General features: G+C 51.3%; 2 protein-coding genes across 3 annotated transcripts in view; one reads left to right on the forward strand and one right to left on the reverse strand.

The window, feature by feature from the left end:
- The window catches only part of Fam163b (family with sequence similarity 163 member B), a 28,984-nt gene extending 17,114 nt beyond the window's left edge, over positions 1-11,870 (forward strand). The window contains exons 2-3 of the mRNA XM_028756865.1: positions 10,220-10,335; positions 10,975-11,870. Of these exons, the coding sequence (XP_028612698.1) occupies positions 10,243-10,335; positions 10,975-11,385 (504 nt within the window). The 5' untranslated portion in view covers positions 10,220-10,242 and the 3' untranslated portion in view covers positions 11,386-11,870. The remainder of the gene's footprint in view (positions 1-10,219; positions 10,336-10,974) is intronic.
- Positions 11,871-14,569: 2,699 nt separating this feature from the next.
- The window catches only part of Adamtsl2 (ADAMTS like 2), a 29,521-nt gene continuing 18,950 nt past the window's right edge, over positions 14,570-25,140 (reverse strand). For both annotated transcript variants that reach the window (XM_028757079.1, XM_028757078.1), the window contains 8 exons: positions 25,002-25,099; positions 22,054-22,180; positions 20,850-21,063; positions 20,613-20,768; positions 19,794-19,964; positions 18,940-19,116; positions 16,040-16,184; positions 14,570-15,284 (listed from right to left, as the gene is read on the reverse strand). In XM_028757079.1, coding sequence (XP_028612912.1) covers positions 15,166-15,284; positions 16,040-16,184; positions 18,940-19,116; positions 19,794-19,964; positions 20,613-20,768; positions 20,850-21,063; positions 22,054-22,180; positions 25,002-25,099 — 1,207 coding nt within the window. In that variant the 3' untranslated portion in view covers positions 14,570-15,165. The remainder of the gene's footprint in view (positions 15,285-16,039; positions 16,185-18,939; positions 19,117-19,793; positions 19,965-20,612; positions 20,769-20,849; positions 21,064-22,053; positions 22,181-25,001; positions 25,100-25,140) is intronic.

Genomic DNA, 25,140 nt, shown 5'->3' on the forward strand with positions numbered 1-25,140 from the left:
TCACTCCACACACACACTCTCCCGTTCCCGGCCTCTCTGCCTCTCCCTCTCTCCCTCCCTGCCCCTCTCCCTTCTCTTTGATGACTTTTCCCTTCCCCCCCCCTCTACCAACTTCCCCCACCCACATCCCCATCCCCAAGTTCTGAGTGGGAAGCTAGTTTTCTGGAGTTCAGGCAGAATGGAGGCTCCTTCTAGAGGTTTGAGACAACCTCAGCAGGGGAGGGATCTCAAGAAGTGGAAAAGCTCAGTTCACCCCTCCCATTTCCTGCCTCCCTATCAGCCTGGGCTTCCTCTCTAGAGTGTGCTCTCACCCTGGAGAAGCTTGGTTTCTTCTCTGCTCCTGTTGTCACTCCCCCACCCCCTAGTCTCTTCTGCCCAGCTCTAAGCCACACCCATGTGAATGTGGACAAGACTTTTCCCTTGGGAATCCTCTGTAGGTGAGACACTTTGGTTTGGGTCAGTTTGGAACTGGTCAGCATGTGACCTTCCAGAGTGGACTCCATAAGGCTTTGAACCCCAGGAAGGCTCCTCCAGGCACATGATCTCAGAGTCCATTGTGTATGGGCATCTGTTTGCTCAGTGGGTGGTTTCGCTCTCCAGGCCTCTTTATTCCTATAAAATATGGGCCAGGTTATCTCGGCAAAGAGATTCAAGAAGGCCTGGGGTGCATCTGCTGACTGATTCTCTCTCTACCACCAGGAAAGGTCATCCATGTAGGGGGAACCCTAGAGTGAAATGGGCTCAACCCACCAGACATAGCTAGGCTCAGTGATCTGGGTTGACTCTGAGCTTTTTGGCTGGGTTCTGAGAAGATATTCCACCTATGACACCCTGGAGAAGCCTGGTGAAATGTTTGGGTCTCTATGCTCCTTCTGGGGGACACTTAGGGAGTGCAAGCTGTCAAGCAGGCAAGCTCAGGCATCTGTGTTTCTTGTGCCAACATCTCCACAAACAACCCTAGATCTAGGTGTATTAGTTGCCTCTTTGTGGAATTTGATGAGGTCCCCTACAAATTATGATCCCTGGGAACCTTCTTGGGTCCCTCGGGGCACTGGTACAGCTTAGAGGTGCAGGGGGACACATTCCAACACTGCTGGCAGCTGCCCTCCAGCCAGCTCCTGTCAGCTCTCCCTTGTGGTGGGCTCTGGTTAGTGTCTCTGAAACCAACCCAGCCACAGAGGTGCTGAACACTTTCCCATCTATTTATTATTGAACTAGCACAGGAATCTGGGAGCCCGCAGAGCGTGAAATTGGTAACAAATGCAGAGGAGGTCTAGACAGGAACCCTGTAGGCTGCTCTTCACTTGTGCAGGACTGCAGGGCCCTTGGGCTTCCAGGTAGCAGAAATACTTGTAACCAGACAGATGTGTTTGGGGGGAGGGAGAGGGTTCTGAATCCCCATAAGCTCTTGCCCAGACTCTGGCAAGGAAAAAGGGTTTGAGGCAGCCAGCGTGGATTCCCAGACAGAGCCAACCCTCCCTATCACGGCCTCAGTTTCTCCATCTGGAGTGAGCAGTAGTCATACCTCACTGGGTTGGAAGAGCCCCTCACTAAACTAGCAAGTTTCAGGATCCCATGCCGCATCGCCATGGCCTGGGCAGCTGTGTTTGCTAGGCTCTCAATTCTGGTGCCCTGTAGCATTGGAAGTCCCTGGGCGCAGTGAGGCAGCTGGGTTTTCCCCTGGCTCCAGAGCACTGGCCTTCACAAAACCTTTCTATGTGCACTGTACCCCGTGGGGCCCTGGCAGGGGCTGAAGTTGGGTACAAAAGTCTTCCAAGGCTAGAACAGTGAGGGGAGCAGAGAAAAGACGGGATTAAACACGGGATGCACCGTCCAGATGGCAGCTAAGGGGGGGGGGGCTCCTGCCAGAGGAGGGAGCTCACTGGAGGAGGCAGGTGGAGGCGTCTGGTTCTGTTGCCAGGTGTTTCCTGCCTTGTCCCCGCCCCCGACGCTTGGGCCTCTACACAGGAGACAACGGGAACTTGTAACATGGCAATTCTCCAGGCTGGCTGCCTAGACATGGGTTATGGGAAACACGCTGTCACTCACCAGAACACTGCCCGTCCCCAGCACACATACAGATTCCAAAAATGGGTGGAGGGTCCACAGAGTGACTCCATCTTACACTTTGCCCTTGAAATAGAGGTTGGGGTGGAGAGCTGCGTTTATAAGGCTGTAAACCCATTTATGGTCCCAGGGGGGTAATTAACAGTTCAGCAACAGCCTTGCCAAATTGCATCAGTTGGCATAAGAAGTCTGCAGAATTGCCTTAGGGTTGCAGACAGGTTGTAGGGTGGTCTCCGTCAGGTTGTCCTGCACCCCTCAGGCTCTTACCTTCTACTCCATCCCTCAAGCACCAGCATAGCAGCCTGCTCCAGAAACCTCCCCAGCTTTCCTGTTTCTCTTAGGCTCTCAGGTTAGTCTTTCTCAGACCTGTTGGAAAGCTCTCCCCCAGGCAAGGACAAGTGAATCAGGAGCCCTTTCCCTGCTACCTTGGCTCAGTCCTGGGTTCACATCCATGACCCTCACGTTTGGATGTTCATTTAAATCCCCAAGACCCCTTGCAGGTTGGGAGTGAAGTAGAACCTTTGGGAGCCTCTGGATAAACTGTACTGAGTCTGCATTGCATATGAGGGAGCTGGGGCCCAGGAAGAGGCCTCTGACCTGATCTGGCATCCGTGGGGTGGCTATGGAAAGTCCTAGCCCTTGAGAAGTGGGGAAGAACCGAGAACAGCAGGGTGAGGTGGAAGGAAGTGACCTCTGGCCCTCTCTCTCCTTCCATTGACTTGAAGCATACCACATGGTTCCGTTGGTGTTTTTCAAATATGTGGTACACACTGAAGAAATTCAGGATGGCTTTCTGGATTAAGCAAACATATGTTCGGCTCTGATTGCAGTGGAAACATGGGAAAAGGGTATCCCTGAGGGAAGACAGGTGGATGGAGCCAAGGGAAGCCTGGTCACCCCTGAGACAGTTGGTAGTTAACTAGAGATGATGTCAGGCTGGCTCTGAGCAGAGCTGCCAGTGGCCTTTACGGCTGGGCTGGGCCAGCCCTGGGACCTGGCGCCCATTGCGGGTGTGTATGTATCTGCAAAGCTGCAAAGCGATGCAGAGACGCTCCAGCTGGATGGCTCGGGTGTTGGAGCAGCGGTTGCTGACAGCCCTGGGCACCTGGCCTGAGCTGGCACCCTTCCCATCATGCCGCCAGGCTGCTTGCCGCTGGAGAGGACCCAGGCCCCAAGGAGCATCACAAAGCAGCCTGGGTCCTGAGGGCCAAGTGAGAGATGTGTGTCTTTCAGACCTGGAAGAGGCTCTACTATGAGTGTGGCCAGATCCCTTGGAGACCCGAGGAAGGACTGGTGCCTATAGGATGATATCAGCCTGCCCCTCACAGAATCCTCAGCGTTTCTCAAATCTTCCAAGGGAAGAAACAGAGGTATAAAAAACAGAGGCATTTGGGCTTGTCCAGTGACTAACTGGGGAAGCGCTAGGCTGGCATTCAGGTCTGTTTGTGTACCTTGTATAGGACACTTCTTTCTCTGTTCTGAGGAGGCCACTCAGCCCTGCCATGCCTCTTGTGAGCTCTCTCCTCCCCTCAGTGGCAGCCCAGCATCCACAAGAGCACCCTTGACTGGGGCATATGCTGTTGGTAGAATCCAGCCCCGGTTCCTGTGGCCATCAGTGAGCCTGCATGCAAGCCCCAGTGGAGTCATTGCAGGATACTGAATCTTGACCTCAGGCCACTGACGTCCAACTTGGTAGCCACTTGCCTCCTCTTTGGCTTCTCTGAGTGCAACAAGTTCACACCAGTACGGTGGCCCATTGCGGCTATCTATAGTCATCTGTCCTGGGTGTGAACAGCAGAAACCCACTTTAAGTGGTATCTGTACAGTCTCAGAGGGTCCTGGAGACTTCATTAGGACATCTCCACATCTGTGTCTATTTCTCCCTGGGCAGCTCATTCTGACTCTCTACATATTTAGCTGAGGATGCCAGCCCTTGCCACATGTGTCTTCACACATGCCATTGACCAGCAGGGAGCAGTGGATCTCTTAATTCCATTCTAGTTCCCAGGAGAGAAGCTTTCCAACTCTAGGGTCTGAGTCCACTTCAAGTCCGTTTATACCCATGTTATAATCCAAGGACAAGCAAGAAGGGCGTACATGCAGCCTCCAGAGCCTGTTGGCTCAGAGGCAGAGCCCAGAGGGGGAGCCAGGGCGAGGCTGGGCTGTACCCCAAACTGTCTGCTGTAGTGTGTATTCCCATGAGGGTGCTGTAGGATTTAGGGCATTAGTACAGAGGAGATTTAAGGCTCAGCAATCATGGGGGCAGTAGAGGACACACTACTCCACTGAGGTAGATGGAGGGAGTTCAGAGACCCTACACATTCCTAAGCACATCCGTAGATCTGGCTCTAACATGACCCTGAGTGTTTGTCTTGATGGAACTGGTGTCGAACAGGCCACTTTCCCCTTTCCAGGCTGTAGTTTGTACATCATCAGAAGTGGGAAAACATGGGAGCCAATATCATTCAGAGAGAAGGGTTTCTCTGACAAGCAGGTGGGATGGTATGAATGAAGGCAGTCTCTGCATCAGAGAATCTGGCTACTCCTCCTCCCTCTCCCACCAGGGCCCTATCCTTGCTGTCATCTCTTTCCACCATAAGATACCACTGTGTGCTAGGCTGACACACGCAGAACAGGCTCACCTTAATTGGGACATTGTTTGCTTTGGTATATACTTCCCAGGTGGATCCTTCTCAATCCTCTTCCTAGAGAATCAGGGTTCCAGTACCTTCCTCACCCTTCCCAGCTTCTCTGACCACTGAGAAAAGCTTTCTGGGATCTCTTCAGTGACCCCAGAAAAATCAATGTTCCTTACACCCCAACAGAAGAATGAGAGAACAGTTGATTCCAGTGGCCACAGTGACTGTTCGGGTTTGCCCTACCGTTAGAAGCATGCCATGTACCTGGACAGCCCTGCGGCCCCCTCTACTGTATGCCTGCTCCCAGCTCCTTCTCTGTAGTCTTACAGCCCTAGTAAGGCCAGCTGGACCCAGCCTCTTGAGAGACGGGGGCACAGAGCTGCCAGACAGTGTGCCCAGGAAAGTGTAGGGTCCCTTTGGCTCCTTCTCTGTCTGTTTCTCCAGCATGCCTGCACATCATTGTCTCACACTTTGGGGGCTGTCAGGACTTGTCTATATTTGGAGTTGTCCCTATGTCTGTCTGTATCTCTTGCCTTGTTGCTCTGGGTCTGTCTGGACCTGCCTGTCGTCTCAGCCTTGCCTCAAAGCATGGCCTGAGCAAGACTGTCCCTGGCAGTACATGTCCATGTCTCTTCCATCTGTACCCAGGCCCCCGTTTGACTCTACTAGGCCATCTGAACCTCCCGAGTCAAACTGTAAAGGTTGTAGAAACACCTCATGTATACTCTCCCCACCAAGACCTGGAGAGTCAGAAGCAACACACCAGTCTGTCAGTTACTCTCATATACCCCTGAAAGAGGATTCATCAACCCAAATCCCAGCAAGTCTTTGGGCAGGTTTAACAGAGATTTAGAAACATGTACCACAGGGTGTTTCCTTGCATGTTTCTGTAACAGTAAAAGGTGGACAATTGCATGTATAGGGTCCAGCTGGGAGAGCTTTGCTTCTTCAGCCTAAAGGAGTATGACCTGGATGTGAGGGTACCAGCTCCACAGTAGATCCAGAGGGCTCCCTAAGGCCATCATTTAGCATGGGGCTAGACTGTCACATGAAGGAAAGGAAGGTGCAACAAGTTTTAACAGCAGCTTCTTTGAGAAGAGAAGGGCAAAGTGAAAGTGTGTGCGTATATGCATGCATGTACGTGTGTTTAGGATGAGACTGTGGAAGGGGAAATACAAGGCTAAGACAGATTGTTGCTTCCAGGGTAGAGCAGAAGAAGGAAGGAAGGAAGGAAGGAAGGAAGGAAGGAAGGAAGGAAGGAAGGAAGGAAGGAAGGACAGGCTTCAAATGCACCTGGATTTGTGTTGTGGTCTGTAGGACCAAGCATTTTCTGTAATTGAAAAGCAATTTTTAATTAATTTTTAGGTTAAAAACAAGTGAGAAGAAAATGAACCTGAGTGTGAAATCGGTGGGGAGCCACTGTTAAGAGAATTGTTTGTGGGGACTTTGAAAGTCTTTTGATTCGACTCTATCCCCATAGGAGCAAACACACACACACACACACACACACAGAGAGAGAGAGAGAGAGAGAGAGAGAGAGAGAGAGAGAGAGAGAGAACAGTGGCCTTTCAGAAGGCTTCAGTGGGGATCCTAACATTGCCATTTCAAAATTGCTACAGATACAAGGTAGAGAGCAAGTAAATTTAGATTATTAAAAGAGAAGTAAAGGAATGAATTTTAATGAATAAGAACTCAAACCAATAAACAGAATCCCTAAGTTTAGCTGCAAATATTCATGTTTTAGGTCTTTGCTTCTGAAAATAAAAGCATGTTGGCAGGAGGTGCCTGCCTGCAGTCTCAGCACTTGGAAAGTAGGGTCAGGAGGCCTGGGGGTCTAAGGCTAGCTTGGTTTACATGAGGCTGTGTCTCAAGAACACTAAGATAAAAGCACTGAGCTGGCGGATGATTCAGTGGGTAAGAGCTGGGGTTAGGAACTCCAGCACCCATGTAAAATGCTGGGGGCGTGGCCTTGGCACTGGGTTGGAGACAGGAGATCACCAAGTCTTGGTCCCCAGCCTAGCAAGTAAATAGTGAGCTCCAGGATCAGTGAGCAACCCAGTCTCCAGGGAATGAGGCATTCACGCAAATTAATTAATGAGTTCATTTGTAATAGAAGACCCCAAGCTCTGGTTGCTGTGAACATTGAGACAGTGAGTACCATCCTGGAAAACATCACCAAGGGCTCCTGAGGTCCCTGGGATGGTACATCAGTAGTCACAGAGAGGTCTCCAAACCCACAGTCCCACTTGGACAGTGTGAACACTGACTTCAGTTGGTGGAAGCCCATCCAACAATCAGCCGTGCTGCGGTGAGCCTCAGACACAGCCTTAGGGAGCTAGGCCCTCCAGGAGGTGATGGGTAAGGACTGGGCATAGATGCCCTTCCATCTTCAGATGAGCCTTAGCAATCGCCAGCTCAGCAAGCTTATTTAACTTTATGTGAAAGAACTCAAGAAAATAACGTGAGAGAAATGAACTTTGGGGAAATGACTGCTTTGCATTTGCTGTGATATTGCTGGAACAGTGGCAGTTGGGAGGAAAATCCTATGATGAAATAACCAGACCGAACCATTGTCAACGCAACATCACAAGAAGGGGAACCGACTTCAGTCATCTCTGGATGCGTCAGGAGGCCAGCTTAGAGCTCCAAGCAGCCGTGAAGAACCTGTAAACTGCCACACAAAGAAACATGCCAACTCTAATACACAGGAAGTCCTGTGAGGTGGACAGCTCCATTTCTTTTCTGGTCACGTGGACCGGAGGCAAGAGTAGGGCAGTTGAGAACTCTGGAATGAAAGATCCTAACACACGTGGGTCACAACATAAAAAGACCCATTGTAAGGATAGCATCTTAGAGAACGGAGAGGCCAAGCAGAGGGGAGGCTTTTCTGAGTGCTCCCTGTCATCTGTACAGAAGTGTTTATGGGTAGGCTGAGATATGCTGGCTTTCCCTCAAAATATTTTGGTCACTACCTCCATGTCATCTCCAGCACTCTCTGAAAAACCAGAGACTCTTAGGAGTGGAGGAAGGGCTAGGCTTGCCTAGGTACTGGGGCTAGTTGGGGAAGAGCCCTGGAAGACAGAAGGACTGTGGGAACTGTGACGTCTTGCTTCAAATGGCACTAGCCAAGATGGGAATGGTCACCCTGCAAAAGAGGAAGGGAAGTCTGTGTCCTGAGGGTGGGGCTGTCACTTAGCACAGGTCCCACCTGTGGGGTGAGCCCTGCATGTGGCAAATAGAACGCAGGCTGTGTGCTCCTTGCAATGAAGAACTCATGCCACCAGGGCAGCAGAAATCTGTCTTCTAAGAATTTGTCCTGAGAGACTTGTTTTGCAATGTGAGTGGCTCCCATCACTTCCCTATAATGTCACTGGGAATATATTTTTCTAAATATAAATTTTCTAAATAAAAAGAAATTGTTTTTTTTTCCAGTAACATGAGATAAAAAAAAAAGCTCTTGAAAGAAAATCTACTTGTGGTATTAAACTGGGCACATAATAGTGAAAATAGGAGTGAAGAGATGTCTCAGTCAGTGTTTGTGCATGCACACACACACACACAGACACACACACACAGAGACGCAAAGACACACACACATACACACACAGACACACCACACACATAGACACACAGACACATACCACACACACAGACAAAGACATACACACACACATGCGCTTGCACACATACACGCGCACACGCGCGTACACACACACACACACACACACACAAAACAAAGGAAATGAAAAAGCTGGAGGTGGTGTGCTTTTGTAATCCCAGCACTGGGGAGATTGGAGAGGCGGATAGGAGGGGGAAAGCATGTGGGCCAGCCATTTCAACTACTTGGCAAGTGCCAAGCCAATGACAGAACCTGTCGAACAAAATAAAAGCAAACAACTCTGCCTCCCACCCCCACCCCCCCACACCTGAGGCTGTCAAAGAGGCTCAGCAGGTGGAGATGCTTGCAGCCAAGCCTGACAACCCCAGTTCCATCCCTGGGACACACACATGGTGGGCGAGAGCCGGCTCCCAATGTTTGTTCTCTGATCTCTAAATGATGCATGTACACAAATAAATAGACGTTATAAAAATTTTAAGCCAGAGAACAAAAACAAGATAGATAATTTCTAATAAAGGCAGATGGGCCTCTGACTCTACACAGCACATACATGCACCAAAACCAACAATAGCCATGCACAGTTAGACAAAGGCAGTAAAAACGGTGAATTTATGTGTTAGGCATTTTAGCACCACTAAATATGTAAAAGGGATTGGCTCTGCTGAGTGGTGCAATATGTCAGAAATTACACCACGGAAGAAAATGTATGACTGTGGGAAAATAGGCAAAGAGCCAGATCCGCTAGATCTGAAGCCAGCATTCAGCTGAACTGGCTCTGGCGCTTACTTGTTTGTTTTTGAGACAGGGTCTCATGTATTCCAGGGTGACCTCAGAGTGCTATGTTGCTGGAGATGACTTTGAACTCCTGAACCTCCTGCCTCCATCTCCCTGTTGCAATCACAGATATGTGCCACCGTGCCCTGCATTGGGTGCATTGTTTAAAAGTGGGAGTGTCAGGCTAGACTGGAAGGAAGAGTACTACAGCTAAAAGTTGTGCTCAGGAAAGCTTTGCTATTGGACTCAGGATGGCTCAGTCGGTACTCTAGTTCCAATTCCTAGCACTCATGGAAAAGCTCAGTATGGTGGTACACATCTGGGTGGTACGTATCTGAATCTGGAGATTCAGATACAAGAGCTCACTGGCGAGGCAGGTAGCCAATCAGTGATCCCCAGGCTCAGTAAGTGATGTCTCCAAAAGTAAGGTAGGAACAGATGAAGGAATACAGTAGATACTGATACTGTCCTGTAGCCTCCACACTGACATGTCATGTACATGCATGTGCATAGACACCATGCACAGACATACACACACACACACACACACACACACACACACAGAGAGAGAGAGAGAGAGAGAGAGAAACAGAGAAACAGAGAAACAGAGAAACAGAGAAACAGAGAAACAGAGAAACAGAGAAACAGAGAAACAGAAAAGAGAAAATTTCAGGTCAGGGGCTGGAGAGATGGCTCTGTGGTTAAAGGAACTAGCAGCTCTTCCAAAGGACCCTGGCTCCCAGAACCCACAGGGCAGCTAACAGCTGTCTGTAACTCAAGTCCCAGGGGATCTAAAGCTTTCCAGCCTCCATCAGTATAGTATACATTGTGTACAGACATACATGCAGGCAAAAACCCATACACATAAAAATTAAACAAATTTCAACATCAGGCTATTAGCATTCACCTTTTGCAAATGGGGAAACTGAGGCTAAGAGGTGGAGCAGGGCTTCAAGGCTTGGAATCTTCTCCTGTCTGACCGTCCCAGGCTGATGTCTAGTCCGGGATGAGCACATTCTGGGGGGTTGCCTTTCCCCCTCCGTGTAGTCTTATGGAGTAAACTAGTGAGTGGCATTGCAAGAGGCACTGACAATGCTGTGGCCTGTGGTGTCTGTTGCAGGCTGTTGATGGAGAAGTGGGCGGATGACAGCCGGGACTGTGGTCATCACTGGGGGCATCTTGGCAACTGTGATTCTGCTCTGTATCATCGCTGTTCTGTGCTACTGTCGGCTTCAGGTACTCCCAAGGGTTGGGGAAGGGGACTGGGTTGGAGTGGAGCCTGAAGGGTGGCTTCTGAGAGGGAGCCATCTGACCAGGGTCCAGGATAGAGTGCAGGAGGGTACAGCCAGACTTCAGGGGAGACGTTCTGCAATGGGGTTGGAGTACGTCTGTGCTGTTCAGTGGCCCGCTGTCCAACTCACTGAAGGCTTTGGCTGAGACTCAGAGAGTGCCAAGGACTTAGCCAGTGACACACAGCCCTCCAGGATGGCAGCAATGAACAGTGTGTTGTCTTGCTTCCCCACCAGAGCTGTAGAGGTTCTCCTATGTCGTCCCAAGAGGAGGGAGAACCCACATGCAAGGCACACCTAATGCCTGTGACTCAACTCTAGGATATGAAATGGCTTACGAGCTCTGCCCACTTTCAGATTTCTCACCCATCTTTGCCTCAGTTTTTCTGCCTGCAAATGGGAAGTTAGAGCTACCTCCAGCTGTGAGGGTAAGATAGATAAGTGACACATTGCAGGGATCTCAGCTCCGAGTGGGCAGGGGTAGACGATAGGGGGTAGTGGAGCAGGTGGAAGTGAATGAGAAGGGCCACCTTCAAACGGATGCTGGTGCGAAGTGCACTGTGGTCACCTGGTCCTCTGCCCACAGTATTACTGCTGCAAGAAGGACGAATCCGAGGAGGACGAGGAGGAACCCGACTTTGCTGTGCACTCCCACCTGCCACCCCTCCATTCCAACCGCAACCTCGTGTTGACCAACGGGCCTGCTCTCTACCCAGCTGCCCCCACCTCTTTCAGCCAAAAGTCCCCGCAGGCCCGTGCCCTCTGCCGCAGCTGCTCCCACTACGAGCCGCCCACCTTCTTCCTGCAGGAGCCAGAGGACGACGACTTTGAGGGTGTGCGCAACGGCGGGGGCCGTGTGGCCTACAAAAGCATCAGCCAGGAAGATGTGGAGCTGCCGTCTGCGAGCTTCGGAGGCCTCCAGGCGCTCAACCCCAACCGCCTCTCTGCCATGCGAGAGGCCTTTTCCCGAAGCCGGAGTGTAAGCACTGATGTGTGACAGGCCTCTATCTTGCTGAGGCTACCGTCCCTGGGTCCTGAGATCATGACAGGATACCCACAGCACACCCTGGCCCCATCTCCAGACCTCTGCTCAGCCAGTCTTCCCTGTGTCCTTGTCCTAGGGGCTCCAGGAATGGGTAACTCCTGGGCCACCTACAAGGATCAAGCCCAGTGAAGCAGATGTGGCAGCTGTGAGTGGTGGCAGCTGTGAGTGGGGACACCTGGCACAAGAAGGGAGGCAGGGGACAGGAGGGTAAGGCAAGGCTGTGTTGGGGCCCAGGAGCCAGGTCCTTTCTCCAGGAAGTGAGAAGATGGATAATGCCAACCCTAGCAACTTGTCTGTCTCTGGCTTCATGGTCTTCCCTGTCAGTTTCTCGCCAGGCCTTGGGCTTCCTACCTACAGTGGCCTCACTCGTTGCCAGTGGCCCTACAAGCATGAACCTTCTTTAGAGACTGTGGACCAAATAAATATTCTGTCCTTTCACCCTGACTCCCCTTTCCCATCTTTCTCTCCACCCTCTCTTCATTCCTTCTCCTCGCTTCTGTCTCATGCTCCTGAACCTAGATACCAAACATCTACCCCAAGCTTGAAATGCCCATTGTCCTGGCCTCCCTCAAGATGGACAAGTCTCCCTGTAAACAGGAGAGTTTAAGAGTCATCAGTGTACTTGGACACTTGCTCTGTCCAGTTCTGCTTTTGCTGAGAAAAAAGGCATAGGCATAGAGGGCCCTGCTCTGGGAGGGGGACACTAAAATGTACACATCCAGCACTTAGCCCTAAACCCAGACAAGTGACAGACACATCCAGATAGGTTGCAGAAACACTGGAGGTGGCCCAGCTGTGCACAGAGGCCTCAGATGTCAACTTGCTGTGACTCTTAGGCGGGCCATCCCATTCACGGGCTTACCTCCCTCCCCATGCATGTACTTTTGAACTCTGGTCCTCAGTGGGTCCTGAGGTCCTCAGGGGAAGCTGAGCTATATTTAACAGGATCTTCCTGTTTTCTGCTCAGAATGAGGCACCCTGGGCCCAGCCAGCCAGAGCTTGCTGCCCCTTATGAAAGTCCTGTCTTTACCTATGCTGCTCCAAGCCCTCAACTGTCTGAGAAATCCACGTCAGGTGACCAAGATGCTCCAAACCCAAGGCCCTAGCCATCAGGAGTGCAGCTCTCCTGCTCCGAAAAGAGACACCATTCTTGGCAGCACAGCCTCAACTTCCTTTCCCCTTGGGCCATTTTTCATCCCCAGGCCCTGCCATGGAGCTCCAGACAGGAACAAGTGTCCCTGTGAAGGTGCCTTCCTGTAGGACAGTGGCCACCCCTGAGCCAGATACCACAGCAGAGACCTCCACACTTATTACAGGCAGCTATACCACGCTAGTGAGGATCTGCTGTCTTTGGCATTCTGAATACCTTCTCCTTCTCTTTTTCCTGCCTCAGTTTGGTCTTGCTAACAGAATCCACCCTTAGAAACATAGACATCTCAGCCTACTTCTTTCCCTTCTACTTCCTTTGTCCCATTCCATCCTGTGGCATCTGTCCTTTGCATTGCTTGGGGTATGGGCAAGGTAGGGAGGGGTGCTCCGGGCTGTTCTGTCTTTGCCTCCTTTCCCTCCTTCTTTTTTTACCCCCACCATCTCTGTATAGATCCATAGACATCTTCAGAGTGAATTAAGTATCTTCCCACCCACCTAACACCACCACGGGACCTGCCAGGGACCCACACAGCACCCTGAAAACAGCAAAAGCCAATAAATTTGTTTCCCACAGCATAGTGCATGGCTGCTTGTCTGTCCATCCACTGGGCACCTTCAGGCACAGACCCTCCCTGGAAGCAGATGGAGTCCACCTTCCCAGCCCAAGCTGCTGAGCTCTATCAGGAGCTGGGCACAGTTCTCAGGCAAAGGGGGCATCATAACAAGCCACCTTTGTCTTCCAGCTACCTAAGGCTTTTATGACTGTTGTTAACCAATTAGAAAAATGGGTTAAACATGATAGGCTGTGTTTCTTGGGGACAAGTGGCTGACTGTCCCTGAGCTTACGTCAGCACAGTTGTGCACTGATGATACCCACCTCAGAAGATGAAACCAGCCATTGCATGCTTGACACAGAGCCCAGCATAAGAGCTGCACAGCAAAGGCCAACAGGAAGGAGTGTGAGATGAAGTAGAGAGGGAGGAAATCAGGAAGGGAAGGAGCATGGAGAGGTAGTGGTGGGACTCAGGTGTGGCTAAGACCTCAGCCCCTGAGACACATGGACACTGCTCTGTCTGAGCCCAGCTGGTGACCTGAAGTACAACCATCTCCCAAACCACTAACTCCTGGATTTGGGCAGCTAAAATAAATTCTCAAGGAACAGCCGTCCTGATTCAGTCCTTGTGGTATAGGCATACACAGAAGCAACAATGCACTGGGCTCTGTTGCTGCCTCAGTTTCCCCCCAAAGCACTAAGCCCTTTAGGAACAAAGCTCTTTGGCAGACTTGTCCTGGGAAGTCTGACCACAAAGCAGAGGAGACAGCCACCAGTCTCCCTACTACCTAGGACCTCCAGGGTACTGAGACTGACTAATCCTGGTCATATTAGATTCAGCCCTGTCCTCCCTGCCTCCCTGGGGGCTCTGTGTGTGTGTGTGTGTGTGTGTGTGTGTGTGTGTGTGTGTGTCTGTGTCTGTGTCTCTGTGTGTACACGTATGTGTGCTGTTTTCTTTTCCATTCTCTTTCACTTAGGAAAATCCAGTCTGAAGAGCCCCTGGTATCTCAGCACCCACTAGAACCATCCTGATGTGGGAAGCTGTGCACACAGCCCTGAGGATGGTCCTGGAGAGTAGATGGCCATACATGAAAGCTGAGCCTACAACTGCAGGCACTCTTGGAAGCCCCATCCTCCCATCCTGTATCCTGTAGTGCCATCTGCTCCCCCAGCATTCCTGTAGCCCTGCGTTCCATCCTCACAATGAGCCCCAGATACAGAAGAGCTAAAAAAAAAAAAATGGCGGGAGATTCATGCCAATTTCTACCTCAACATTGTCCTGCTGCCCATAGAGCCTCTCCTTGTACATCCCTGCTCCTCTGGTTGCCTTTATCTGCTTTTTGTACCTGACTGCCCTGTTCCTACTCATCTGTACACCTGCTGTCCAGCAAAAACACCAACACATTTTTTCCCCAAAGTAATGGAAACCCTAGCTTGCTGCCATAAATATAGCCACTTTATTAACATGCACCAGTAAGTAGTGAGGAGGCTGGCAGGGACACCCAGGAACATGGGCCATCCCTCCCACCTACACAGGAACTCTGGGAGGGGACAGTGGCACTAATGCCATAGGAAGGGGTACCTTCAGTACTTCCAGAAACAGGGCAGCCTGGGCTCCTCAGCTGACCCAAGGCCCCTCCTTACCCAAGACAGCCAAAGAAAGGAGACTCTCTCCTTCCTATGTCACCTGCGAGTCACCTTGAGAGGGTTCTGTCACATCAGAGTTGGGTCTGGAAAATGGGCAGCTACTGCCTACTCTGGTTTCTGGACTCTGAGCCCTCTGTTATGGGCACAGACACAGGATCCTGGAGTGCATGTACAACTTCCTGCAGCAGAGTGGCTCCATCTGAGAAGGGGCCTGAGGGCACTGGAGGATCTCACCCAGGGCAGAGACAAGGCCACAATATCAAAGTCCATTCTTGTCAGTCGTGCTCTATGTCACATCTTCACAGTCCAGAATCCCCTGCAGGGTGGGTGTCCAAGGAGAGCCCCAGGATGGCGTGCTTATGTCTCAGGGGCGACGGCCACAGCTAGGAATGGGGAGGCCTACAGGAGCGACAGCAGGCTTTGCTGTAGTACCAATGGCCACAGAGGTTCACTTTGATGGCCAGTGCGCAGTTGGTGCCCGGCTGGTCCTGGCAGCTATCATCTGGAGATGAGATACAATACAAAAGAGAAGGGTGAATGCCAGAAGAGCAAAGGAGAACAGCTCCCAGGGTCCCCAACTCCTGCCATATTGTCTCACAAAGATGGGAGCTCACTAAGGGCAGCCCAGCTGTCCCACTATGAACTGCTCAACAGAAAGGCCCCTCAGTTTTGGTCCAGAGGATCCCAGCTACTACAGATCTCAGCTATCCCTATCCTAATCTAAGCCCCTCTTGAGGAAAATATGGATCCCAGTAAGAGATTTGATCTGATCACCTAGCAAAACCCTGGGATTTGGAAGAGTCCCTAATCCCTTCTGAAAAGTCCAAACACCTCCAGGGCCTGTGGGTTCCTATCCCCTTTCCTCAGTATTCCCAGAGTAGAATTCACCTTCCCCTACATTTGGCATCAACTTTGAAGAGTGGACTTTGTCGGTCTTTCCAGTTACCCAAGTCAGAGATCATGCCTGAGACGTCCCTGCCTCCTGGATTCAAGACCTGCTGCTCAGACAAGGCCGTCTTGGTCCCTGGTCCCACAGCTTCCCCAACCACATTTTAGGTCAGTGCCTTTTCCAGTACACAGGTCTCCATGTAGGTTCCCTGAGCCCCAGCTAGGCTATCCCCCTCAGAGAAGATCTTTCCTGTAGACACACGTATGTGTCTCTCTAGATGCTTCCATGACTGATGTCTGTTGTCCTCTAGAACCTGACTCTAACCACAACTCCTCTAGACACCCCATGCCCGGTGCCAAGCCTCTCACCTGGGGGCTCTGTGGGACATGGCTGCAAGTCACAAGCCTGTCTGCCAACAGGCTTCACCAGGGGGTCACATCCACGGACAATGTCAGTTCCCTGGTAACACTTCACGTCCCGCATCCGCATACCTACTCCACATGTCTTGGTGCACTGGTGTGGGACAGACAGACAGGTGCATAATGAGGCTCCCCATTGTGACAGAGACAGGGAACCTCATCACCCAGGACCTGTCCTTTGCACCATAACCATCCCATAGGCTGGCCAGGACACAGCAGTTCCTTGGAACCTAGAGCCTGAGCCAGACTAAGTAGAGATAGCAGGAGGAAAGGCACCTTCTGGCTGCTCTGCCTCAGTTTTCCCAGCCTCACAGTGAGAGGGTGGCCCCTCCTGTGCCGACTATGACCTGCTGAGTGCTCAGGTTCCATCTGTCTCAGATTAGTGACACAGAGTGTTTGCCATGAACCAATCAATGCAACATCCAGAGCCATCACTCTGAGTCCAGATGTTCCCCCTCAGAAAGCCTGCTGAGCTACCCAGAATACCAGGGACATCTGCTGACCCCAATTACCCTGCTATCCCCCTGCCAAGATACTGCAGGCAATGGTTCCCTGATGTGGTGACCCTGTATCACCTAGGCATGCCTGGACCTGAGGTCTGGGGAGGCCCCTGCCCCAGGCTCATCCCTTGTTTGGTTTCCAGACACAGAGGAGCTGATGAAGGCTGACATGAGACCACTTGCCTGCTCACCCTCCCTGAGAAGAGGCGAGGCTGGCTTGGCACAGGCAGAGAGGATACTTTGCCTTTGCAGTTGCCCTAAAGATAAGTAGGCTCCTGGCAGGTCCTAGAGCCTGCTTGTCTGTCCCTGGCAAGTGAGTGGAACAGAGCAGTTAAAAGGGAAAAGCACTGAGCTGATGCTTCATGAGGAGGCAGCCATAGAGAACGGCATTGCCCAAGCTAGGGGCAGAAAGGACAGACTCCCACATGTCCACCACACATGTGCTCCAGTCTGCTCCTTCTGTCTCATCAGGGGAATATGGGGAGCACTCCTCCCTCATGGCTACTTTGGGGACCCCCTTATTCTTTTTTTTTTTTGGTGTTTTGGTTTTTTTGGTGTAGCCCTGGCTGTCCTGGAACTCACTCTGTAGACCAGGCTAGCCTCAAACTCAGAAATCCACCTGCTTTTGCCTCCCAAGTGCTGGGATTAAAGGCGTGCGGCTGGACCCTCTTATTCTTTCTCCTCCATTCCCATTGCCCATCATGGTCCCAGAGTTACTACTCTCTGGTCATACAGCTACCCTGAGAGCAGTATTCTTCCTAAAGTACACTAATCATTGGCCTCACCAGGCCCCAGCCAGACCTCTGGCTAGGCTCAGTCAGTTCAGAGGGGACCTTCACTCCAGAGACACCTGTGAGTCCCTCTCTACCTGCTTCCCCTGATGATGCTTGCTGGTCCTCAAGCTCTGTCATGCACCCTCTAGGCAACCACAGCCCTATCTCCTTCCTTCTTACCTTAGTGATGATGTTCATTGGTGGACAGCACAGTGAGTGTGTGCGTGCGTGCGTGTGTGTGTGTGTGTGTGTGTGTGTGTGTGCGTGCATGTGTGAAGAACCCTGGAGTTCCCAAGCTCTTGCTTAAGAAGGGCAGCTACTGGGCCTCGCCCCACTGAGCCCTTGGACTTTCAAGTCTTGGATTTGTAAGTTACCCTCTCCTGCAGCTGAACCTAGAGAGGACAGCACATATGTGTTGGAGTCTTGGACTCTATAGACACCACAGTGACGGCTCTGGCCTCCAGGCCCCGTTTAGAACTCCACATCGTTAGTAAGCTCAAAGCCACAGGCAGCTGGGAACCCTGTGCTACCCAGCCTGGCCACATGAGTCCTGTCCTCAGCCTGACAAGAGATGCTTAAAGATGGCTCTGAACTCCCCATGTCCTTGCACAGGACAGACCTGTCCCTTGCTATGGGATGGACATAGAGAAGGCAATGGCATATGGATGTTGATACGAGTTAATAAAAGGTGACATCGAGATGTGAGGTCTCTGTGATATTAGGAAAGCTTGGGATGCCGACAAGTCCTAAGGAGTGGTATGACCTTTCAGTCAGGCTGAAGAGGATCCCAGGGGCAGTTACTGTTGTGCCAATCAGAGACTAGACAGGGAGCCCCTCCTACCCCACAGGTGGTAGCCCCTCCCATCCCACTCTGATACTCATTGCCTCTCTACCTGCCCATAACTAGCCTGTGAGTTGAGGCTACTCCTGGGCCCCATGTCCAATGCCCCTTAAACTTTGCCTGCATGTTGGAAAACTCTCAGCTTCAGTTTCTTCCTCTCCATAAGTGCCAATTGGAAAAGAGATGTGGAGACAAGTGCCGGGCCACAGCTGCCCTCAGTGACCTCTAACAGGTGGGGGCAGGTTCTTGCTTCAGAGACAAGAGCTCAGCTCTATCCTGCCTAGTCAGGACAGCTTGCTCTTCAGCCCATTGGTTCAGTGTCTTAACCTAGAGCTCACGTTCTGCCTCCTGTGTGCTCAAGTCTCACATCCCTGCCTTAGCTGTGCCTCAGCCAATCTTATTCCCCTCACTGTCTACAGGAATTGGACTACCCTTCAGGGAGTACTAGGCACACTAGCTACCCAACACACCACTTATAAGCTCCAACTTTAAGCCAGAAGTAACCAGGCCCAGACAGGCCCACAGAAAGAGTAGCAGGGACACTCAGGTAAGATCAGAAAAGGTTTCTGGCTAGCTCTCCTCCAGCTAAACTAGAAGCATCCAGGGACAAGCACCCTGGATGACTGAGGCTCGGAGGAAGGCTTGATGGACATTGGCCAGGATGGATGCTCTGTGGCAGGATGAGAGCCCAGACCTAGTTTAAAGCAGCCTTACCAGGGCTTGCTGGGTGCTCACCTCTGACCAGGGGCTGGTGTACCACTTGAAGCAAGGTCTCTCAAAGCATGTGCTCTCCTCAGGGGGCTTCCTGGCTAATCCACATTCAGGGCCACTGCGCATCTGAGGCTTTCCATTAGCCAGCTCCATGCAGAGAACTAACCGCTTTTTCACACCACGCCCACAGGTAGTGTTGCACTGAGAAGGGCCAGACAAGATAGGTCAGTGGAACCAGAACCCAGACCACAGCACTTCTGGTGATCAAGGACTGGTCAATGATATTTGGGTGAAAGGGTAAGCACTTTCAGCTGGGGAATTGGCTGAGAATTCTTTGAAACCATTTGGCCTCATCCAGATTTGATCAATTGGGCCCCAAACCATCTGTTTTGAAACAAATTGGCTAATGTAATTTGCTCAAGGATGATCAGGCCAAAATCAATTCTGCAGAAAGCAATTTGGCTCAAGATTATTTAGTTAATAGTGGCTGGAAACCATTGACTGAGGGCAATTGTCTGAAATGGCAAGTTGGTGACAATGACAGGTTGAGACAGAAGACAAAGGTCATGATAACAAAAGGTCATCAAGGCCCCATGGGGTGAAAGTGCCAGCAGCCAATACCCTTGTCTCTGGCTTTGTGTCTCCCAGAACAGGGCCCAGCTAGAAGACACTGAGGATCTGCAGACACCCCTAGGGGAGGAGACAGGAAATGGTTTTATTATCATTGTGGCTTTTTTCTAAATAAATTGTTAGTCATATGTTCTTCCTAGGTGTGTCATGAGTTCTTCCTTTTGACCAGCCATTGACACTCAGGCAAAATCTCCCCCATCCCTTGTGTGGTCCAGAGAGATGTCCTAGTCAGGCTCCCGGGCACTCACCCTTTCCCAGTCCTGAGCCAGCCAGTGTGCTGGGCAGTTCTTGTCCCCACAGGGGTGGATGGCCAGAGGCTTTGTCTCTGTCTGGCACTGAGACTCAGGGACTACCCGTCCATCGCTGGTCTTACAGTACACGTGCCTGATCGTGCGGCCCTGTCCACAGCTCCCACTGCACTGAAAGAGGGAGCAACAGCAGCTGGTAGGGTAACAGGGACCAGTCCACAAGCCCCCCACCCCCGACCTGTAGCATCCTCAGATAAAAGAAACAGCTTCCAGGGAAGTGTGCAAAGCAGTTCCCATGGTAACCACTTTTTAAATAACATTTCTGTTCTAATTACAGAAATAACATGCTCGGTGCAAAACACACACAGAGAAAAGCGCAGTTCAAAAGGTCACCTAAGCCCCACCCCCACCAGAGAGGACCCTACCTTGCATATGAGCAGCTGTGTTCCAGATGAGAGAGACAGATGGAGACAGAGACAGGAAGGGAAAACAGGCATGGAGAGTCAGAAACAGGGAGAAAAAACATGCAGAGAGACAGGGACAGGGAAAGGCATGCAGACAGAGAGACACAGAGACAAGGAGAGAGAGAGTCAGGAGAGGTGGAGACAGGGAGGTCATTAATGGGATGGTGTCCACTCTTGTTTCTGGACAAGGGTTTGAGTCCCTAAAGGAGTGGAAGGGAGATTATTACACTCTTCTTCTCTTGTCTTGTTCCAGATAGATGATAAAACTAAGACAAAGCAGAGCCCTCAGGCCAGGGCCCCATTTCTGTTCTAATTACAGAAATAGCTAGCTCCATTCCATGAACCCTGCCCTCACCGGTCCCCAGTCTGAGACAGTCCACTGGCGGTCACAGGGAGGTCCTGTGCAGTTCTTCTCTCCTACAGGCCGGGTGCTAGGGTCACACAGTTTCTCGTCCTCTGAACAGCGGATGTCTCTGGTCACTACGCTGCGCTCCCCACACTTGGCTGTGCACTACAAGGAAGCCAGGGTGAGAAGTATCATGGTGTCTGTTCTCAGGCACAGGCTACCACCCCAGCATCTATAGACGCTCACCTCTGACCACTCAGACATCTCCCACTGTGGCCCGCAGGCCGGGTTGCGGCACGTTTTGCGTTCCTCCGGCCGTACAGCCTCCGTGGCTTCACAGAGGTCACTGTACACGGAGCTGTCAAAGCCAGGGGACAGCATCTTCCAGCAGCGCACGATTCGGAACTGATGGCCCTCACCACAGGTGCGTGAGCACTCACTCCAGCTGCTGGTTTCCCACCTGCCTCAGGAGCGAGGACAGCCCTCAGTGGCTCCAAATCACACAGGCCAAACCAGACTGGAAGGAGGTGAGACCCACCAGTGTGGACTGTGCCCATGCTAACCCTGTGCTAGACAACACTACGTGGAATGTTGGATGATTATCCTGCAAGTGCTCACAGCCTTCAAGGACCTGGCTACCTTCACCTATGCCCCAGGTCTTCTTTCTTTGTCTCCTCTGTCCCCTGCTTCATGTCTTTCACATTTGTCACCCTTTATGTTCATACTCCAGTGTCCCAGAGCTCCAGGCCTTGCTTGCGCTGCTGGGTCACACAGGTCACTGTGGACTCCTCTGGACAATTGATTCTTCATGAGCAAAGGTGGATCGAAGTGTGTGAATCTAGCTGTATACCCAGAGAAGGGCGTGTCTAGTGTGTAGGATGACCACCCATCTCTACCTTCCATACTGAGTGGGGTCATAAAAGACTGGAGTTCTCCATGCAGGTCTTCTGAGAAGACACACTTGGAAAAGAATCTAAATCCAGTACAGGCCAGCTCTGTAGTGTGCTCTACACAGGACTGACCACAAAGGAAAAAATGTCCAGATATAGCAGCCAGAAGAAAAGAGGGAGTGTGGCCATGCTGCAGAGCAGGAAATACATGGCTCCCTGCAAGTGACACCCAGGCCCTGCTTCTGCCTTGAAGACAAGAGATATGAGACTAGAAAGATGGGGTTCTACTCATATCCCAGGGAGTAATCCTCCTTAGCTTACAAAGATACTACTTGCATAGGTCGGCCTCTGTGCAAAGATAGCCCTCTAGTACAGAGAGTAATGTGGAAGAAAATGTATGGTGTAATGTTTAGTGACCATCCCATGTGCTCTGCTCTGACCCACATACAATCCCACAGCTCAGTTCACAGCAGAGCCCTAGAGTGAACACATACACACGTACATGCATGTACATTCGCTCACTCATCCTGACACCCAGTTTGGTGCTCCAGGACAGGTACCTGGGCTGGCACTCCCTCCCAGCACAGAATTCGTGGACAGGCTCAGGACGGGTCAGGGCGTCGCAGTAGCTGTCATCCACTTCAACACCATCATAGCGAACGCACATGGCATAGGTGGACATGACTCCTAGATTCAGGGAGAGGGAAGGGTCTGTAAACTGTGTGGTTAACGGGGAGTACCTTGGACACCAACAGACTCGGTGAGCCTTGTGATCTTGGATAGGTCACATGATCATTCTGAGATCTGTTTCTTGGGTTGGGGATGGTGAAAACCTAGCACAGGAAAGCTCTGTGGGCCAGAGTCTGAGGATCAGACGTCTTTCTTTGCCCAGCCCCTCCAGCCCAGCTCAGACCTCTAATTCACCTGCCACAAACCTAGATGGTCTTACAGAGGCAGAGTCGGTTACATCCAGGTACCCTAAGGTGAATTTGTCTGACAAAGTCCATTTATGACAGAAGAGTGGGCAAGCAGGTTGAAAAACCAAACCATTGCACCAAGACAGCCCTGCCCCCAGACATCAGATTAGGGGCCTCAACTCTTACTGAGGGTCTCCCAACTAGCACCTCCAAATGCCTTTAACTATTTGTGGAGCTTTTTCTGGGATTCCTGAATTCTAAATAGCAAGGGGATATGAAGGGTAACACACACAATACCTGGCCATGCCTCCTCTTCTTCCTCCCTCGGCCTACTTCCTTACATGTCAGAGAAAGCCTGCACATGGGCTCTCTAAAAGGTGAGCATCCCCTGCTCTGGAGCAAGGTGTGCCAGGATTTTGCTTTGTTGGGGAAAGCCAGAGTGGCACTGTATGTGAAAGAAACGCCTGGGGTTTTCACATATGCCTGTTCAGGGGTGTCTGAGGCTCAATGCCCTCTGCTGATCCAAACCCCAGCCCTGGACAGAACATGGAGTCTGAGGAGGACTCATACATGTATTTTGTTTTGTTTTTGTTTATGAGGGCCAAGCCAGGCTTCAATTACCAGTTCTTCCTCTGCCAGCACTGGGCTATGCAGCCATCAGCCTGCTGGAGGAGACCAGGACCTTCCTGGCCAGGTTTACTTGGAACATTTCAAGCCTCAGAGACACTAGCTCTGGGACCCAGGGCCGTACAGGCAAGGTTGGGAACTTGTGAAGCTGCCCCTAGTACCTGGATGTGCTTTGGTTTGTCATCATGGAATGGAAACACACTGAAGAAAAATTCAAATCCCACCTAGCAGAGCCTCTAGATTTGTCATGGCCCCAGAGTGCTCATTTCCAGAATGGAAAATTTCCAGAAAGGCTACAAGATCAAAATGTCACTTTTCTGGGCACCTTTTCCTTATACCTGCCTTGAGTGGGAAGCTTCTCAAAACTTCTTGACCACAGAGTCCTTGCCTTGAGCTGAAGTATGCTTTGAACCCAGAGACATGAAATAGACATGACCAGCTATCCATCCTCAGTAACAACCCCTCCAGGTCCCTTCGCTCCTGGGAAACTATGCTGTGCTCTAGGGGACTGAGGGACAGTCTAGAAGCCATACCCTGAGTCCAAGACCACCGGATCACATTGCTGTTCCAAAAGAACAAACCTAAGATCCTCACCATGGCGGGGTGTGGGGGTCAGGGTGCAGAGAAGGCAGGCCCTACAGCCCAGCACACACTCAAAAGGAGATCTCAGCATGGGGGGAGAGGAAGAGAAGTGGGTGCACTCATGACTCTCTGTAGAATATCTGCAGACATTGTGTGCATCCACAGCTGGCAAAACCCACACCCTGGCCTTACCATGGCTCACCAAAACTCAGCATGGCTGCAGTTTTGCTCACAAATTTAAACCCTGGGAACAGTGGGACCTACCAGACAGTTCATGATGTTAGGGCAGAAGGGGCTGAGGCAGTAAATCACTGCAGTGTGGACCCCGCTTTTGCCCTGTCTGACAGTGTTGCCCAGATGGGTCAGTGCCTCTTGAGGTCATAGGAGCCTCTCTACTTCTGACATCTTTGTCTAAGGCAAAGCTCATCCTTTCCCTAGTGTCAGACCTGTCCTTTTTCCTTTCTTCCTGTGTCCTGCTCTATACTGTGGGCCACATAGAACATCCCTGCTCCTTGTCCTAGCCATTGTTGAAAGACAATGGTGTCATGTTCTCCCTGGAAATGTCACCTACCATCATCTTGCCATCAAGGCTGCCTCAACCTGGAGACATCTCAAGTGATGTCACCTCTCCAGAAAGTTTCCATAGTCACAGCACATGGCAGGTCCTACAGCCAGGATGGCTAGAAGGATCCATAGCATGGCCACCTGCAGCTTCAACAGGTTTCGAAAAGCAGAGGCCACACATCTGCTATAAAGTTTGGTCCTAAAAACCCATCCCTATGAAAGGCAGGTCTCAGGGTTCATCTGTCTGCTGGACTGACTGCCTCTGGCCTAGGATCGGCTTCGGCCTTACCTCAGAATCCCACAGCAGGGCTACAGCAATGGCGTTCACTGGCTAAATTTGGACCAGGAAGATGGTGACTTCCCCTTTATCCCAAAAGAAACTTTGCCATGGTACATTCTAGTCATGGGCAGAAATCAGTAGCAATTTCCCAAGAGACTGGGGTATGATACAGTAGGTAATATAGATCAAATGCTTCCCAACCCCAAGGTGTTTGTTTGCTTCCAAATTGTTAGGAACAGGGCAGCATTGTGTGTTTTCAATCAGGGCCAGTATGAGCAGAACCTCAAAGCTGAAGACTCCATCTGTACTCCGAAAGCCCCTCTCCTGAGATGTCAGAGGATAATTAGGGCTGACCAGTGGGGTCTGGACCTGATTGTCACCCAGCATGGCATACAGGGATGCTTTTGTGGCCCCTCCCCCACTCCTGCCATCCCACACCACCTCCCAGATCAAGAAGCCGGGCAAGCTCCTTGGGGGTGGCTTGGGACTGCACGTGAATGCATGATAAAGGTGGGCTCAGTGGTCCTAGCCTCAGTACCTGTGGTGCATGTGGCACTGCAGGGCTCATGCGATGAGAGCTTCCACCGGTACATGTCAGCTGGGCTCACACCTTGCTTGCGTGCTTTGGGTCTGGTTCTGAAACACGGTCAAACAGAGCATGGTGAGAAAGCTGGGTA

Source organism: Grammomys surdaster, unplaced genomic scaffold, assembly GCF_004785775.1.
Source record: "Grammomys surdaster isolate TR1022 unplaced genomic scaffold, NIH_TR_1.0 126133, whole genome shotgun sequence".
NCBI lineage: Eukaryota > Metazoa > Chordata > Mammalia > Rodentia > Muridae > Grammomys > Grammomys surdaster.